The 19,933-nt window shown below is 34.5% G+C and overlaps 1 protein-coding gene across 3 annotated transcripts in view; it reads right to left on the minus strand.

The window, feature by feature from the left end:
* The window catches only part of CCDC91 (coiled-coil domain containing 91), a 270,362-nt gene that overhangs the window by 197,433 nt on the left and 52,996 nt on the right, over window positions 1–19,933 (minus strand). For 2 of the 3 annotated variants that reach the window (XM_028532813.2, XM_036019212.1), the window contains exons 2-3: window positions 13,232–13,274; window positions 10,998–11,076 (exon numbers count right to left, since the gene is read on the minus strand). In XM_028532813.2, coding sequence (XP_028388614.1) covers window positions 10,998–11,076; window positions 13,232–13,261 — 109 coding nt within the window. In that variant the 5' untranslated portion in view covers window positions 13,262–13,274. Of the gene's footprint in view, window positions 1–10,997; window positions 11,077–13,231; window positions 13,275–19,933 lie in introns of those variants that run through there. The other variant, XM_036019213.1, reaches the window with a different exon arrangement.

Consider the following 19,933-nt stretch of genomic DNA (forward strand, 5'->3'; position numbering starts at 1 on the left):
ACTAATCCCATAAAGGTAGTGTGAGGACAGTATTTATGTTCATGATTCTTTCATGTTATGTGTAGCTACAGTTTGTTAATTTTACAAGAGTAGAGTGTTCTACTACATAATACCCCCAAATATTAAACTTTCTACTTTAGATGGACATTTGGGTTGCTTCTAATTTGGGGCTATTATCAACAATGTTGCAATAAACATTATTTTATACATTAAAAATACAATGAGACAACTAAAGAGCACTTAAACCATTCATGCTACTACAAATCTGTCCATGATCAGCTCTAAGTACATCGAAAATATACTTACAAAATTACCATCATCTTCAATGTAGCCAACCAACAATGTCTTATGTGTGACCATATAAATATGAAGTTTGACATTATTTAGAATCAAAGAAGATGTTTGTCCTATATTTATATTAATAAAATCAGTAAGTGAACTATTAAGTTTAAATAATCTTTCCATTAATTCACAGAAACTAATTATCATCTAAATTAAAACAGCTTCACTGAAAATACGTACAAGAATATTTATGTACATTTTGTAACAGCAAGAAACAGGGAGGAAAATAACTGGTTGCATAAAGAATGGTGCATCCATGCCAAAGAGTACTATGTAACCACTAAAATGAACTCAGAAGATCTCTAAGCACTCCTGTAAAAACATCTATTTATGTATTGTGAAGGGGAAAAAAGGAAGAAGTGTTAGTATGAGTATAAGAGGGTACCAAAAAAAAAAACAGAATTATCTTCTGGAGGGTAGGCCCCTTGGAGTACCAGATTCCTCCACTAGGTGAGTGCTCTAGGAACCCTTCTGCATCAGTGTTCCAGCTGGTGTTGTTGTGAGAGGCTGCATTCAGCTTCATTGAATTTTTTTTACTTTATTTTTATTTTTCATGCTATTCTAGTTCCTGCTTTCTTCTCCCTTTCTCTACCTCCACCCAGTCCCACCATATACTCTCCCCAAGTCAATCCCTAAATTTCTGTCCATGTCCATGGGTTATGCATAAATCTTCTTTGGTTAAACCCTTCACCAGCCTTCATCCCATCCCCCCCTCCTTTCCAATATCTGTCTGTCTGTTTTATGTATCTAAGCTTCTGTTACTATTTTGTTCATTGGTTTATTGTGATCATTATATTCCACATATAAGTGAAATGATGTATTTTTCTTTCACTTACTGACTTATTTCACTTAACATAATTTTCTCCACGTCCATCCACAATGTTGCAAAATATGAGGTTTTTCTTCTTTTTACTGCTGCATAATATTCCATTGTGTAGATGTACCACTGACTTTTAATCCATTCATTGACCAGTGCTATTTGGAAATAGCACTTAGGCTATTTCCAAATCTTGGCTACTATAAATAGCACTGCTATAAACATAAGGATGCATATATTTTTTTGTATTGGTATTGAACTTTGGGGGAAATAGATGATCTCAGTGAGAACTTAAATAAAAATTTGAGTTAGTAAGCATTCAGTAAATATTTCTGAAGACTCAGCGCACGTGCCCATTTCATGACGGGTGATTTAAGAGCACTCCTGCCCACACCACATTGAGTGCTTCGGCAGTTCTTGACCAACAACGGCATGGCCCCCATGTCCCTCCCTCACTATTCACCCAATTTTGCCCCAAGTAACTTTCTTTTTGTTTCCCCAGATTAAAAATATCTGCAAAAGGAAACATTTTACCAATGTGGGAGAGTTACGAAACAAAAAATGGTGGAAGCACTAAAGGCATCCAAGGCACTGAATTCAAAAACTGTTTTGAGCAGTGGAAAAAGTGGTATGTACAGTACATTAAAGGTGACTAAAGTTCAAACATGTAAGAATACACACATTTTTTAAAAGATTTTATTTATTTATTGTAGAGAGGAGACGGGAAGGAGAGAAACATCAATGTGTGATTGTATCTCGCACGCCCCTTCCTGGGGACCTGGTCCGCAACCCAGGCATGTGCCCTAGACTGGGAATCGAACCAGCAACCCAGCAACCCTTTGGTTCACAGGCCATCACTCAATATATTAAGCCACACCAGCTAGGGCAGAATACACAAATTTTTATAAATAAATTCCAGTTTGGGGCATCCACTGTAATATACAGTACACTGACATTTGTGTAAAAAGGAGGATGCATTCACATTTTTTGTGCCTGGGAGATATCTGGAGGGTTAAAAAGGAAAATGTAAAACAAGTTATATCTGGGAAGAAAGACCAGAATATAAAAAATTTTTCAATGAATACCATTAATATTTCCCCTTTATTTTATGCCTTTTATACTACATATGTGTATGTATCTACCTGTCTCTCAAAAACAATAAAAAGTATATTTTCTTAAGCCACAGAAACATAATTCAGAAGAATGGCTATGCAGAAATGTATATATTAGTATAAGAACACAAGACAATGGTTCCTCCTGTTACTGAGCCAAATACAATCTAAGATTTTTTCCCGCTAACTCAGGATTATGATAACAAAGAGACAGAGCACTATCTTAGAGAAAAATAATTTGCAGCCAAAACTTCAATATTTTAGTAATATGAGAAAATCCCCACAACTCTATTTTCAAATTGCTTATTGTTTAAAATGTATTGTACAATATCCTAAAAATCAAACCAGTCTTTTTAAAAGCAAGTTCAGAATCAGAACTGATAAAAGACTATAGCACAAAATACTTAAGAAAAAACAGTTTAAACAGTAACTGATAATAATTGAAATTTATTTAAAAGGACCAAGCTTCCCTTCAGTATTACAGTTCTTCACATTACTATGTGTGTCCCGTATTTATAGTTCTGTTTTCAGAGCAGGTGTAATAGATGAGAACAGTGCCCTGACAAGAGGGCCAAGCAGTTCAAGTGACCAAGCAGTACCATGACTTACCTAGTGAAAACTATTCACATTACAGAACCTGTAACCAGGAAAAAAACTGAAAACTAAGCTCAGAACTCAAAATCTGGAAGAATGTACAAATATCATCTAGTCCTTTAACTAACCGATTAAATAATTCAGTTTCAGTGAAGTTACACAGTTGGTTCAAGGCAAAGGCTCTTCATTCCACAGTCAGAAAGATTTGATTCTCAACCACATTAGAAACCTCATCTTCAGTCATAATAAATATCACTGATTATTATATGCATTAATGTAGACAGGAACTGACATAAACTACTCAAATTCACATAAGGACTCATATCTGTGCAGTAATAACTCACAGCTTATACAAGCTATCACCTTAGTGATCATTAAAAAAAAAACTGGCTCTAGATAAAAGAGAGGTGAGCTGGTAACCTGGGAGTTCAGAAAACATACTGGAGGTGGCTAAAAGAAGCTATCTGCCAATCTTCTATTCAAATAATCAGTATAAATATATTACAAAATTATTACACTGGAATGGAAATCCACTTTAAATCCTGGTAAAACTGTCTAATATACACAGAGTAGAAGGTATGTAAAATTTTTAAATAGTATGGTACATGCTGTTTATTATAATATAGGTATATGCATATGTAATAAGTCACCTTAAAATTTTATCTCAAATATAGATCAAAGTAAAATTCAGTTAATACTTATATTCCTATTTTTCAGATTAATCTGAAGAAATATATCACAGTAATTCTTTCTCAAACAAAAATATGTGAACTCAGGTTCTGAACTCTTGTAGATGTGTAACACAGATTCAACTGGAAAATCAGGGTTAGCAAAGAGAGTAATGGGATATTAATAAAATGACCGATTTGTTGTCCTAGGTTTTCCTGGCCAGGAGAATGGAGAATGGAAAAACTGAACCATGAAATCAAAAAGGCATCTGTCTTCCAGGTTTCTCTCTGCCAATGTCTTGAGAAAAATGTTTGAACTTTCCTGTTGGCTTTGTATGCAAATAACTCCAGATGCAAAGTGAACCACATCTAAGTTACTTGGTTCAACATCTGCTGGACCAATTCCCATTATTCCTTCTAAAGGGTCGGCTTGTGACAGATAGTTTAGTTTGCCTTCTATATAAGCTGTTTTGAAAGAACTAATTTGGATTAAAGTATCTATCTGGACCACTTGTTTTTCCCTTTGATGGCCAATGCATTCTAATGTGGTCTGTGCAGTGCTACACAAAACTTAGAAACATATTGGAAAGGACAGTATGCAAGGTTTGGCCTCCCACCTCGCCTTCTAGACAATTTATATTTATACAGTTAAAAGTAAAAAATGAACAGTCATTTGCCTCTAAAACAGCACCACCCACATTGTACACAATGGTGACAGAACAATACAGTCTGACTTCATATTTTTTTCATGCAAAGATTTGAGGCTGCAGTTACTGATAAAAGTGCTTGCCAATATTAACAATACCTCTGTGGTGACAATTTTCATATGGTATCACTGAGAACAAAATAAGGCCCACACCACATGGCACCTAGTGTCTGATGCACGGTGTACTTTAAAAACATAATGAGTGAATCTGTGAATAAATGAACACTCTAAAAATTAATTTAAATAAATACCATGAATTCAGAAACTTTGGGTCTGCTACAATCAGAAATGAATCCAAAACATACTAAAGCCAAACTAAGACTGTGTAATGTTCTTAGAACTTGGGAAGGTCAAGTAAACATAAGCTCCCTCCTTCAAAAGAGTCTGATAGGGAAGAGAACTTGCCCTGGAAAGTAAAAGTGGCGAAAAAGGAAAAAATCATAATATCTCTCTACCTATATATGTCTACATGCTGTACATCTTTGCATTTATATATACATATACAAGTGTGTGAATCAGAAGATAGACATTGATTTTGAAAAGTTAGTTTCTGAAAAAGCAGAGAATTGCTAGTCTTATACAAGTTCATAAAAGATACTAAACTATTTAAGAATGATATCAAAAAACAAGAGATTTCTTAGCAAACAAGGTGTTTTTATAAAAGTAAAGTTCTATGAGTAGCCAACTCAAAAACTTACTGACATAAATACTAAACAAAATCTGGAATAAATTTCCTTCAAAAATAGTTAGGAAAATAAACATAGAAAGGAAGAAGGAAAAATGGATACTACAATTATTGCTTCTAGACACTAATATTTTGAAATATACTTTAGTCTAACCTGTACTGTCCTATACTGTTCCCTGGTGACACACAGTAGGACCAGTGAAGATATTTAAAAAGAAAAAAAAAAGCAACATAGCTATTCTCTCTTATTCAGACTCTGTGGCCACTCTTATTAATCATTATTTCCAGATAATTTGTGTAAATTGGGAATACCAGGAGAGATAACTGAGCCCTAGAAATAAAAGCTTCTTAGCCATCTTTGGGTACGCTTTCCAAAATTACATTTTTTAAGTAAATTTAGGTTTGCCTACATCTAGCTTGTGAATGAAAGACTATTTGACCACCAAAGAATTAAAAATAATCAAAAAGAGTTACTTTAAAGTAAATCTTCTTTATTAACAATAAAGAAAAAATTATTGAGCATTGTTTATTAGCAAGGAACAATGTTCTAGTAGGTACTTAGGAATAAAAAAAATTAAAACATAGTCAGCCCTCCAAGGCTTAGACAAAAATAGACATGTAGAAATGGGAGACATACCGATGCGATTTTTTGTTTTTCAATTACAGTTTACATTCAATATTATTTGGTATTAGTTTCAGGTACACAGCTTAGTGATTGGACAATCATATACTTTACAAAGTGGTCCCCCATGACATTTCGAGTACACACCTGGCACCATAACTAGCCGAAGCAATATTAATGACTAAATTTCTATGCTATACTTTACATCCCCATGAGTACTTTGGAACTACCAATTTGTCCTACTTAATCCCTTCCCTTTGTCATCCAACTGCTTCAACCGCTACCCCTCTGGCAACCATAGTTCTGATCTCTATGAGTCCATTTCTACTGTGTTTGTTCATTTATTTTGTTCTATAGATTCCACATATAAATGAAATTATGTGTTTGTCTTTTTCTGTCTGACTTATTTTACTTAGCATAAAACCTTCTAAATTCATCCATGCTATCACAAATGGTAAGACTTCATTCTTTTTCATGACCCAGTAATATTACATTGTATGTATGTACCACAGCCTTTTTTCTTAAGTCCTCTCGTCTGATGGGCACTTGGGCTACTTCCATAGCTTGGCTATTGTAAGTAATGCTACAATAAACATAAGGGTGCAGATATTATTTCAAGTTAGTGTTTGGGGCTTTTTCAGATAAATTCACAGAAGTAGAATCACTGGGTCATAAGGCAGTTTGATTTTAATTTTTTGAGGAACCTCTATACTGTTTTTCATAGTGGCTGCACAAATATTCATTCCCACCAAGAGGGCACAAGGATTCCCTTTTCTCTACATCCTCACCAACACTTGTTGGCTTGATTTACTGATGATAGCCACTCTGACAGGATTGTGGTAATATTTCATTGTGGGTTGTTTTTTTTTTACAATTTTTCTCCTCACCTGAGGACATTTTCTCATAGCTTTTAGAGCGAGAGGGAGGGAGAAAGAGAAACATCAATGTGAGAGATAAGCATCAATCAGTTGCCTCCCACACATGCCCAGACCAGCATCAAACCTACAGCTCAGGTATGTGCCAAGACTGGGAATCAAACCTTTGACCTTTTGGTTTGTGAGATGACATACAACCAGCTGAGCTACACCAACCAGGCCTCAAGTCGTACATTTAAAAGTCTTTATTTGTTTGTTTTTAAGAACATGGTTGATTCTTCTTTTTAAGAATCAATGTGTATTATAATAATACACATAAAATTCAATAAGAATCAATGTGTATTTTATTTTTTAGAAAGGGGAAGGGAGGGAGGAAGAAAGGGAAAGAAACACCAGTGAGGGGTTGCCTCCCATGTACCTCTTACTGGGGACCTGGCCCGCAACCCATGCATGTGCCCTAGATGGGGAATTGAACCGGCGACCCTTTGGTTCACAGGTTGGCATTCAACCACTAAGCCACACTAGCGGGGGCTAAAAGTCTTTAATCCATTTTGAGTTTATTCTTCTATGAGGTCTGAAAAGGTGGTCTAGCTTCATTTTTTTTTGCATTTATCTGTCCAGTTTTTTAACACCATTTGTTGAATAGACTGTCTTTACCCCATTGTATGTTCCTGCATCCTTTGTTATATATTACATGACCATATAGGCATGGGTTTATTTCTAGGCTCTCTATTCTGTATCATTGATCTATGTGTTTGCTTTTATGCAAGTACCACATTGCTTTGATTAATATACACTTATAATATAGTCTGACATCAGGTAAGGTGATACCTCCAACTTGGTTCTTCTTTCTCAAGACTGCTATGGCTATTGAGATCTTTTGTGGTTTCATATAAATTTTTGAGTTATTTATTACAGTACTACAAAAATGTCATTGATATTTTGATAGGTAATGTGTTTAATCTGTACATTGCTTTTGGTAGTATGAAATTTTAATTATGTTAATTCTTCCTATCCAAGAGCACAGCATACACTTCCATTTATTTGTGTCTCCTTCAATTTCCTAGTCAATATCTTATAATTTTCTAAGTAAAAGTTTATTACCTCCTTGCTGAAATTTATTCCAGGGTATTTAATTTTTTTGATGCAACTGTAAAAGGAACTGCTCTTTTGATTTCTCTGATAGTTCATTATTGGCGCATAAAAATGCAGCCAACTTATGATTATTTATTTTGCATACTGCTACTTTACTGAATTCATTTATCAGTTCTGATAATTTTTTGGTGGAATCTTTAGGGTTCTCTGTATATAGTATCACGCCATCTGCAAATAATGACAGTTTTACTTCTTTCTTTCTAACTTGGATGTCTTATTTCTTCTTCTTGACTGATTGATGTGGCTGCAACTTCCAGTACCATGTTGAATAGGTGTTCAAAGTGGATATCCCTGTCTTGTTTCTGATCTTAAAGAAAATTTTCCCTGTTGAGTATTATGTCAGCTGTGGGTGTGTGATATATGGACTTTATTTTGTTGAGGTATTATTCCTCAATTCTCACTTTGCTGAGAGTTTTTATAATAAATAGGTGCTACATTTTATCAAGTGCTTTTTCTGCATCTATTGATATAATGATATAATTTTTATCCTTCCTTTTGTTTATATGGTGTATCAAGTTAATTGATTTGAGGATATTGTATCAACCTGGCATCCCAGAAATAAATACCACTTGATCATGGTATATGACCTTCTCAATGCATTGCTGAATTTGGTTTGCTAATATTTCTTGAGGATTTTTGCTTCTATGTTGACCAGAAAATTGGCCTATACTTATCTTTCATTGTAGTATCTTTTTCTGGTTTTAAAATAAGGATAATGCTAATCTCATAAAATGAGCCTTGGAGTCTCCCTTCGTCTTGGGTTTTTTTAAATAGTTTGAGGAAGAGGGGTGTCACATCTTCTGTGAATGTTTGGCACAATTCACCTGTGAAGCCATCAGTTTAGGACTTTGGGGGGGGGGAGTTTTTTGATGACTGCTTCTATTTCATTAGTTGTAATTGATTTGTTGTCCCAGAGGTCCCTTAAAACATCTTCATTTTTTTTTATTCTTTTTTCTTTTTGTTGCTCTAATTGGGTATTTTCTGCTACACTGTCTTTCAATTCACCTATTCAATTCTCTACTTCATTTAAGCTTCTAGTGATTCCATCTAGTGCATGCTTCATTTCAGATACTGTATTCTTTATTTCTGATTGGTTCTTTTTTTTAATTGTAATTGTTCAAGTAGAATTTTCTGTCTTTTACTCCCATCCCAGGCCACGCCCCCAGCCCTCCCAACCTCCCTCCCATTTCCACCTCCCCCCCTAGTTTTTGTCCATGTGTCTTTTATACTTGTTCCTGTAAACCCTTCTCCTATTCCCCTGAAATTCCCTCCCCTTTCCCCTCTGGTCACTGTCAGCCTATTCTCTATTTCAATGTCTTTGGTTATATTTTGCTTGATTGGTTCTTTTTTATGGCTTCTATGCCTTTTTTAAGCTGCCAAAGTTCTCACAAGGTTCCTTGAGTATCTTTATAACCATTGTTTGAATTCTGTATCTGGCAGATTGCTTATCTCCATTTCCTTTAGTTCTTTTTCTGGGTATTTCTCCTGTTTTTCTTTTGGGGCATATTTCTTTGTCTCCCTATTTTGGCTGCTTCTCTGTATTTGTTTGTGTTACATAGATCTGTTTATGTCTCCCAGTCTTGGTATGGTGACCTTATATAATAAGTATTCTCTGGGGCTCAGTGGTGCAGTCTCCCTGATCACCTGAGTTCAGTGCTCCAGGAATGTCCCTTGTGCATGTTGTGTATGCCCTTTATGTTTTAGTTTAGTCTTGCTTACTGTTGGACTGTCCACAGGTGGGGTTTACCCTTAGTCTGGCTGACTGCAAGGATTTATCCCAAGCAATAACAGTGTATGAGCTGCTGTGCAGGTGCTGATCATAAAGTGGAATTCTCCCCAGCAGGTTGTGGTGTTTGTGGAGATCTCCCTTTGGCTATGCTGCTTGTGGAGCTAATTTCCTCTGCTTCTAAGTCATTGAAAAGTCATTTGGAAATTTAGAAGAACAAGACTTTCTTCAAATCTAATGTATTTAAGGGAGTAAGGGAGATACTGTGTATGCACAACAGAGGTGTTGTTCTTTAATTCTAATTTCATTAGGCTTTGAGGACTACACCTGTGTGTATGTCTGTCTGTCTGTGTGTGTGTGTGTGTGTAATAGCAAACTGAAAAAACTAAATCATTATCCCAAACCTTCCCATCAATTTCCATTGACACTCTAGTCTAGTGATTCATTCAGTTATTTATTCATTCATTCAATCAATCCATCATTTTTTCTTTAATTATTCTTTCTATATATATAATTGAGGGCCACCTAGAAGCTAGGCACTATGCTCAGCATTTAAGACACAACAGTAAGACAAACATACTTGACATCTAATCCCACAAAACTTACAGTCTAACCTGAAGGTCAGAAAACAGGTGCACATAGATGTGGAGGGTTCTCTGGGAAGGCTTCCCATAAAAATAAATTTTAAAGAAATAACACATAAAACAGAAAGGATAGTGGGAGGAAGTAGCAAGGTAGAAGAAAATTCTAGGCAAAGGAAACAACATGTATGAGTATAATGTCCTCAAATAAGAATGAGCCTCCTAATTATGCCACCCTCCTTCCCACATTTACACCTTTGTTCCATTTATTTTTTTCCCTTCAAAATCTTTCCCCATTCTCCTATTTCTGCCTAATGAAGTCATGTGCATCCTTCAAGGCCCATCCATCTTCAATGACAGTACTTGAACCATACCAAGCACGAAATAACATTTGCTAAATGAATGGATGACAAAATGATCGTTCTTCCCAAATCACAGATACGAGTGTGCCTGCCCCTTGAAGTAAAGGACATAACCCCACAGTGCCTAATGCATAATAAGCACTAGAAGAATATTTGTCGGATGAATATCTCTGATAATCTAAGAATAACCAGAGCTGTTAAAGTCTAGAAAACTCAAAATACTGTTTAGACATGAATTATATTAATAATGAACATCAGGTCTTCCACCAAATATCTCTCAATAACAGAATTTATTTTTTTATTTAATGTCCTGGATGGTTTATTTTTAATACTTTTGAATGACTTTTCTGAAAAAAAAAACTTCTAAATTTAAATACTGGTGGATACAATAAATTATTTTTAGAATATATTTAAAATATAATAAGGAGTCTTTAATTAATGAACTACACAACCTAAAAATACTATTTGAAACTCACTTTCCTAAACTAGGACAAATTAGGAAATATAAATTGTACTTTAACTTCATTTAATGTTCATGATACTGTGTTTTGAATCAGGCCTCAAGCCACCACTGCAGAATTTGTTATGCAATTCATAATTTGTTATGAAATAAACCTAAGCTAAACCTGGGCCATTCCATTTTTCAGATCACAGAAGGCCAAGTACAAATGTAGAAAGAGGCTCCCAAAGAAAAGGCAAAAATGTTAACTAAGAAAAAAAGAATAAAACTCCTAGTTACTGTATAGTAGTACCTGTAGGAAAAGCAGCCCAAGGAATAGCAGGAGATGTAGTTTGGTTTTCACCACTTCCACCATCAAAAATCTCTGCAGCCTAGAAAACAAAGGCAAAATTACTTTAGACGACCTGGAAAATAGAAATGCTATTTAAGCAATCAAGCTTTCCATTTCTACAAGCATATTCTCTGTAAAACACCACACATTTTCAAATTCCTTCTGAACACTCAATTGCTTTTCAGTCTTCATTGCTACCACTTCCACCAATACTCACTACCCCCAGTAATCATGTTCTATTATCTTTAAGTAAAAAATTCCTTTCTTACTCAAATACATCTCCTGTCAATGAAATTTTTATTTTATATATCCTGAATCACATTTTCACTTGTGAACTTCACAACTAAGTATTATACTTTAACTTACCACATTTACCCATGTACATAATAAAAACAGATCAGTTTTCTTTAAAAGACTAGAGACCAAATCTTTTTCATTAATTAGCACAAGACCTACTCTGAGATCAAGCTAAAAGAAATGGCATTCATCTATCTATATTTTTTGAGTAATCTACCAGCTGGACTTACTTATTCCAAATTTACAGAATTCCTAAAGCTGACATTTTAAATTAACAAGACCTACTATTAAACAGTTTTAAAACTATGGGACAATTACTGAAATGTTGAGATATGTGTAAGAGTGCAGTTTTCTGCCTCTTAAGTGTCCAGGTCACAGTAAAGTTATTACTGAAAAAAGAGTCACAATTTCAATTCAGACTCTTCATTTAGTTGTTGCCAAGGAGAAGTCAACTGGGGAAATCTGCCCCAGGAGGTAAGTGATACAGAATATAATGTAGCTATTGCTACTCCACAAACTCTGGAAAATGAACATGGTTTATATGACCAAGGATAGAGACCTTCCATATTTCTATAACAGGATGTGGTAAGAAAGAACCCTAATAACCACAATTAAATTGAAATGGTTGGTTAAAACTGTACCTACGTAATACTGAAAATAACAGGCCCATTAACTCTAACACTGAAGTATAATTGTTACTCCAAGGAGCACTACCCACTCAATTTTTTTAATATAACAAATCAAACATGGTTTAAATAAAAGGGACTATACTAAGTTTTAACCTTCAAATAACTGACAACTCCTAAACAATAAACTAAGAAAATATCTGAAACGTTTTCCTCAAAATAGAAGAAATTTTAATAAAATTTTAAATGTTACATTTCAGGAACATAAATAAGATTCAATCACCCAACAAAACCCAAAATATAGAAAACATACAAATGCGCTAAACAAAAAAGTTTTAGATGAAATGTAGACAATAGGTATGTTCATAGTCTAAATATCTCCATATGAACAGATTATTAAAGATCAACAGAAAATGGCCCTAACCAAAAAAAAACATACCATTCTTTCATAATATTCAGAACATTGAATATGCACTTAATAGCTTATATTTCCTATCAATGTCATTAATTATATTCCCTGTTTTTAGCAATCTCATTTTACCAAATCCCAAACTAGGATAGAGTCTCACTTAAAAAAAAGTCACAGAGCTCACTCGATGGTGGTTCCAGACTGAAGCTCAGGCATCCTGACTCCTAATCCAGAGACTTTCCTGCAAGACTATACTGGCTCCATAAAAATAACTGGGTTACAAAATATTTCAATAAAATGAACACTCACTGAAAAGGATTAAGGAAAAGCAGTGCTTCTCCGGGTAACAATTTCCACTTACAAAATACAAACTCAAACCTAAGAGAAGACTCTGACACAAACGCACTAATTAGCTCTATGAGACACTGAAAGGCTATATAGTTAATAGTCCAAATGAACTCATTACAGGTGTAAACACAAAAATATGTGACAGATCTTCAAAGTCATCTCTCATCTCACAAGTATTTCCTAATTGACATGTATCCCAACAAAATCATCTGCTGACAATTTTTAAAACCTCTTCTTTAGTGCTTTCACTAGTAGCACTTAATTACCCTAATTTAAACCATTCCTACGGGCATGACCAATGTTCAATAATAATAAATCAGTTTAACATCCAGATGGGATGTACTCTAATTGCCGTAATTTCACTTTTTATTCCAAAATTACATTCAAAATGATCAAGAAAAAGATCATGAATGCCAATGATAAATAATACATTTTCAAAATAGTACATACTACATTAAACCTCACAAAGTTAGACCAATTACATAAACAAAATTAAGGTACATAATAGCACATACCTCAAAACCACCAAAATCGTCATCATCCATTCTTTCCGAGCACCTGGAAATAACAGAAGACACTGAGACAAGCCCCCCCACACATACAGTGGGCTATGTCACAGCACTCTAACTTAAAGGTGTGCACAGTTTGATTTGTAAGTTAAAACTATTATATTCAGGATAAAAAACATTTAAAAACTATATGTGTATGCATTTTTAACTAAAAAAAAACTAGGCTTTTTTGGCAAAATTAGCAATTTCTGTGACTTTTTTCTACAACCATGTATTTTGCCATTTTATGTTGAGACGCCAGGAGTGGAAAAATATTCTTTTACATTTTAATTTGCTTTTCCCAAATTGGCGCTAGGGCTCAATTCAATAATGCTTCCTGCTTTATGCATCTATTCCTCAGTTGTCTGGCAACATCAGCACAAACTCCAGTTAAGAACAGGACTGTGGTGAATTTTTGGAAATCTGTCCCCCACCACAAAGGTTCTTCCCTTGGTTTCATGGCCGAGGTTGATTTAGATTTTCAAAATTGATCAGCATTTTTGAGCTGTGGCCACAACTTCTGGAGCATTTTGATATGTGTATTTTTAGCTGAAACTGCTTTGCACTTTTGGAAAAATGTGGAGCAAGTTACTAGGCTGATCAAGATAAATCAAGTCATGTATTCGTGGGAGACCAGGGAAGGAAAAAACACAAGTGAATATCCAGAATCCCTCTCTTCTTTACTCTTAAAGTATGTAAGGAAGACAATCGGTAGGACAACACATGTCCTATTTTGTCCTAAATGTATATCATAAAAATGAAGCTTTTATCTAACAAACCATGAAAGAACTAAAAGATCTGGAAAGGTAAACAAGTAATAAGTGGTATACATTAAAGTGAAAAAAATTCATAATAAATTGTGAATCAGTAGCCACAAGTGATGCTCTTGTCAATAAAAAACTGGTTTCCTTTTCTATATTTCAAAAGTGAACATATCCATATATTAATTATAGTTTCCTTGACTCAGAAATACAAGATGGACTTGATTACAGGAAAAAATAATATCCTCCAATTTCTAAAAGAAAGATAGCTACAACAAATTAAACCATACGTTAAGCAATAACTCTAAAGGCATTTTGCTCTGAGTGATGAGGCAGTAGCTATCTATAGCCACACTTTGCCTTCTCACTGAAATTCATAGTACTGCTTTCAAAAATCAAACAAAAAGAATCAAACAAAAATAAACAGTAGAAAACAATCTCAAGAATTATTTTGCTTTAACAAGCAAAGAAAACTTATTTTCACAGAAACTCAGTAGGTAATGGCACTAAAAGAAATATATGTAGACAAAATGAAGGACAAAATGAAGAAATTCTAAAAAGGAAGGACGTTAAACTAACTAGGATACCAGTATTGTCACCATTACTCACATCTTAAAAATCTAATGAAAATATTTTTAAAGATGTACTTCCCCAAAAAACAAAACTAAGCAAGTCATCCACCTAGTGCACTTAAAAAATATAAACCAGACTTTCAGAAACTTTTGATGGTGGTTATTTTGAAATGGAATTCACATTAATTTTGTGTTGCAAATAGAAATCTGTATGTGATTACATTTTTTCATGAAGAAATTATGAAAGAAGAATGATATGGATACAGAGAATTAACCAAGTCAAACTATAAACACTAAGTTTGTCTTTCCACATGTATCCCACAAATCTCAGGAGACAATTAAAAAATATTTTTAGCATCTACGAACACTGTACCCAAATAATACGGTTTCAAAAGAATGGAATTTTTAGAGTAATACTTCCTCGTGTTTTCATAAGTCATATCCCAATAAATTATTTGTAAGGTGCCAAAAAATTTGAAAACAAAAACAAATACCCATGCCTGACAATCATTTCAGCTTTGTTTGCCTGTGGTAATGAAGCAAATACCATCAGTTTCCTCAGCACTGATTTAGCTCTGCAAAAGAACACAGTATTGACCACTGATGTTTTCCATACCTCTCAGCAACTTCTGCATATTAAAATGCAGATAAAAGTCTTCCCCTACTTTATTTTCAAAGAAACATTAATACATTTTAAACGATGACTGCATGCTGAGTTTCTTAAAATACAGCACTAAAAAAATAAACATTATTTTAAAGCAATAACCCTTCTCTGAATAATTTAGTTTCAAATCCTAAAAAAGTTTGTTTCCTTCTCAACATTTGAAAGACCAGGAGAAAAGAAAATTACAACACTGATTAATAAAAATAGATTTTACAAAATACAAAAACTGGAAAGTTTTTAAAAGGAAAATTACAAATATAGGCTTCTTTATGGATTTACCCTCTTTAATACACTAAAACATTATTTTATCTAAAGTGCATTTATAAATTCTTTGGAATATTTCTAAGCACTTATCATTATATCTCATTATACTACAAATACAATATAGCAACACTAAATATATCTGCCATCTAAGTTATATAATCATGAGCCTGAGCAAAAAATGGACAAATCATACAGTTTCTCCTTGACTGTCCTGGAAAAAGAGATGTATGCTTTGTTATGATTAGGTATCTAAATTGAAAGATTTCATAATGTCAATGTTTAACAATTATCATACAACTTTATATCTAAATTTAATCTCTTATTGCACCATTGTATGTGCAACTTCCTCCTTTGCTATCCTCAGTATTTGATATATTACTAATATTTTACAAGAACATATATATAACACTTCCTGTAACAAATTTTTATTGAGCAACTCTGGAAGATCACTCAAGGTCCTTAAGGAGTTAAAGTCAGGTGTGGGAGGAAGGGAAGAGTGTAAGAAAAGCATGCAAATACAAATAATATGAGATATAAAAGAGCTGTAAGAAAGAAGAAAATATATCCAAGGTGAAAGGACAGATTTCTATAAGGTGGTTTATCTAGCTGGAGCACCATGAAATGTTCCAGGTAGGAGACATTTGAGATCTATTTCATCAGGCCAAACAGAAAATCTTAAATGCCACCCACACTAAGGACATACAAGTTATTCAATTATTTTCCCAAAAGTCTTTTCTTAAAAGATAACAAATACTTGTTTTGATTGCTTGTTTCCTCATAAACACAGGGTCAAAGACAATGTGAAATGAGAAAACTGTATAAAACTTGAAAATAAATACAAAGATGACTCAAACTACAAGTGAGAAAAGGAGAATCATGTTTATGTCACAGAATTCACAAAAGGCTCAGGAATAGTGGGCGCGGGGGGCAGGGGGGGGCACTGAAAGCTAGGTAAAGGTAAGACTCAAAAGAAGAGTCACGGATAACCCAAGATTCCTTCCCAGAATCTGCCCAACTGAGCAACTTACAGTTCCTTATCACTGCTGAAGACTAAGGTTTATTCCCTGGACACAGTACTGCTCAGGGTCTCCAGACTGGACGACACTGAGACAGGTGAACTAAGTCAAAGCTGTGTCAAGTGCTGAGGCCCAATCCCCAGGTCCTGTTTCAGCACTCAGCACCAATCTGCCTGTGGATGGGCTTCAAGTCAACCTCTAATAGGCAGTTCAGAAGATTTTTCTCTGGTGAATCTAATTTAACCCATGAAAAAGGACCTCATCAGAGGTTCCACAAAGATAGAGTTCACTCAGGTCACACCACTTTGACAAACTCTAACCACACACACACACAGTTTCCAATTCACTCCTTATTTCATAAGACTTGGAAGAGTATATATGAATAAAGGTTCAAAGAAGAGACCATGGAGTCAGGCTGCTTGGATTCAAATTCCAGCTCTGCCACTTACCAACTGTATTACACTAGGCAACTTACAACACATTTTGTGCCTCAGTTCCTCATATAATAATCATAATTAATAATGAATAACAATGGTAACTAACTCCTGAAGTCTTTATGAGAAGTAAATTAAAATTGTGTCTGACACATTCTAAGCATTATACACACACACACACACACACGCACACACACGCACACACACACATATATGTTCGCTAATTTATTATTAGTGCTTCACTCTCACATATGAGCAAACTCCAAGGACAATCAAAGACTAAGATATCTAACATGAAAAATAGAGACCAAGCCAAAAAAAAAAGGAAAAAGAGAGAACAGGCTATACAGGAGAGAAAATATTTAAAAACAAAAATAAAAACTGTAACTAATACCTGCAGAGAGTTAACAGAAAAATAATCCACTCATAAAATAAGAACAAGAAGCCCTAATTTGGGGTTCAGGGAGAAGGAGTATACAACACTAAGGTCTTGACTAAAAATGGTAATTACAGAAATGAAAAACTGCAGGGTCTAGAAAACAGAACAGAGAAAACAAAATGGAAGAAATCATCAACAAAATAATTCAAGAAAATTTTCTAAAACCAAAGGGGGTGATTTTTCAGATGGAATGGTTCCTTAAGTGTCAAAAAAAATTTAAAAACCAGAAGGAAAAAAAATACATTAAGGCACACTAAGGACAAAAGGAAGATCCTACAAGTTTCCAGACAGATAAAATAAGTTTTATTCAAAGGATAAAGTATATAATGTTGCATTAAACTTCACATAAGCATACTGGAGGGTAGATAAACAATGGAGAAATGCTTTTAAAATTGTGAAAGAAAATTATTTACAACACAGAATCATAGAATCAGCCAAACCAAGAAATAATTAAGTTAAGGAAAAAATAAAGTCATATTCATACCTGCAAAATCCCAAATACTCTTTCTTAAAAAGCTATGGAGCAAACCAAGGGAATAAGACAGAGGAAGACATGGGATCAGGAAATAGGAAATCCAACTAAAGTTGAAAAAGAAAGGAAATTCTTCCAGAGTAATGGTGAAGTAAGTTCCTAAATTACCAATGTGGCAAGAATAGAGGAGCAACCAGCCTACACTGGAACATGTCAGAAACCTCCTAAAAGATGTGTTTAGGCACAAGGAATTAATAGACTATCTCATGTGTTTTACCATCATGAGAGTAATTTTAAACAATTTAGGGCTAAATTAGTGATTAGAAAATTAACCAAGTGAAAACACAGAAAATACAATGTACAGAAAAAGTAAACATTATATACTGTATTTCCCAGCTATAAACAGTATTTAAACAGTCATAATAATGTAAACAATGAATAACGAATTACACCAAAATTATAACAGAACCATTTTGGGAAGGTAAGTGAAAGGTGAGTATTGGTTTTGGGGGAGAGGAGGTGGTGAAAGCCTGATCTTCCATACTGGGAAGCTGACAAGTATGAAACAGAAACACCAACAAGTAGCATAATAAACATGTTATTTGAGATTCAACGATAAGCGATTAAAAGAATCAGCCATATATTCTAAACATCATGCCTCTAGAAAGTAAGAACTAGTGAGGCAGACAAGAAGGGAGGGCATAGGAGATGCTCTGTGTCATATCAAACCCTTTACAACTTTAAACTGTGGGAAAACAGAACTATTTTTTTTAATTCTTTACTTCTATTGACTTTAAGATCAAATGTCTCTATTTGAGAGAGAAAAAAAGACACAGAGAGAGATTTGTTGTTCCACTTATTTATGCATTCATTGGTTGCTTCTTGCATGTGCTGTGACCAGGAATTGAACCCACAACCTTGGTATATTGGGACAACGCTGTAACCAACTTAGATACCCAACCAGGGCCATACATAACTGATTTTTTTTAATGAGAGTATAAAAACATTACAGCACAATAAGCCAACTACCCATTATTTCCATCAAAATGCATTGGAAAAAAACTCAAGGCAAATTTTGTGTTTAAAAAACTAACGAGAAAGAGGCCTAAATGCTTTAAAGTAGCATTTAACTAGTAAATAAATCTATAAACTTTATGTTAGTATTTTTTCTAACATTTCCCCATATGACAAGTATTTATACAAATGTAAGTTCCTCAAAATAAAACAAGAATATCTAACAGAAAAAGATACTAAGGTAACTGACTTCAAAAAACAGAATCTCTAGAGATCATCCAGATAATTCAGTCATCCCGAAGTGCCTTACTCAATATCACTGTGCACTCAGCATTTGTTTCTATCCCATCCAGAAAACTGGGGAACCAGCATCCTGATAATCACAATATTTATCCATTTGATCATGGTTCATGCAATGTTTCCTAGAAGCAATAAGAGGTCTGTTCAGAAAAAGTTCAGCCACTGTTAATATAATGAGAACAGTTTGCATGACATTGATGTAACATGGCAGCCAAGGAGTGGACTGGAATGTGCATGGGTGAACAATGATGACTTCACTATACTAGTCAGTGGAGGTGGTAGATGCCACTGTGTGAGCATGTGTACTGCGTGGCGATCACATTCAAAATGACTGACCAAGTAGAACAACAAATCTGCATCAAATTTTGCATTAAGCTTGAACACTGCTCTGCGGAAAATATTCAAATGATTCAGAAGGCCTCAGCTATGGGCAACTGGTGATTGGCAGCTTCATCACAACAACGTGCCCGCTCATGCATCATATCTTGTACAGAGTTTCTGGATAAAACAGCAAATTACCCAGGTGTCGCAGCCCCCTTACAGCCCAGATATGGTGCCCTGTGACTTCTGGCTTTTCCCAAAATTAAAATCACCTTTGAAAGGAAAGAGATTTCAGACTTGTCAATGAGATTCAGGAAAATACAATGGGGTAGCTGATTGTGATTGGGAAAACTGTGAGGTCCCAAGGTGCCTACTTTGAAGGGGACTAAAGCATCATTGTCTGATATACAAT

The sequence above is a fragment of the Phyllostomus discolor genome, chromosome 2 (genome assembly GCF_004126475.2).
Source record: "Phyllostomus discolor isolate MPI-MPIP mPhyDis1 chromosome 2, mPhyDis1.pri.v3, whole genome shotgun sequence".
Taxonomy (NCBI): domain Eukaryota; kingdom Metazoa; phylum Chordata; class Mammalia; order Chiroptera; family Phyllostomidae; genus Phyllostomus; species Phyllostomus discolor.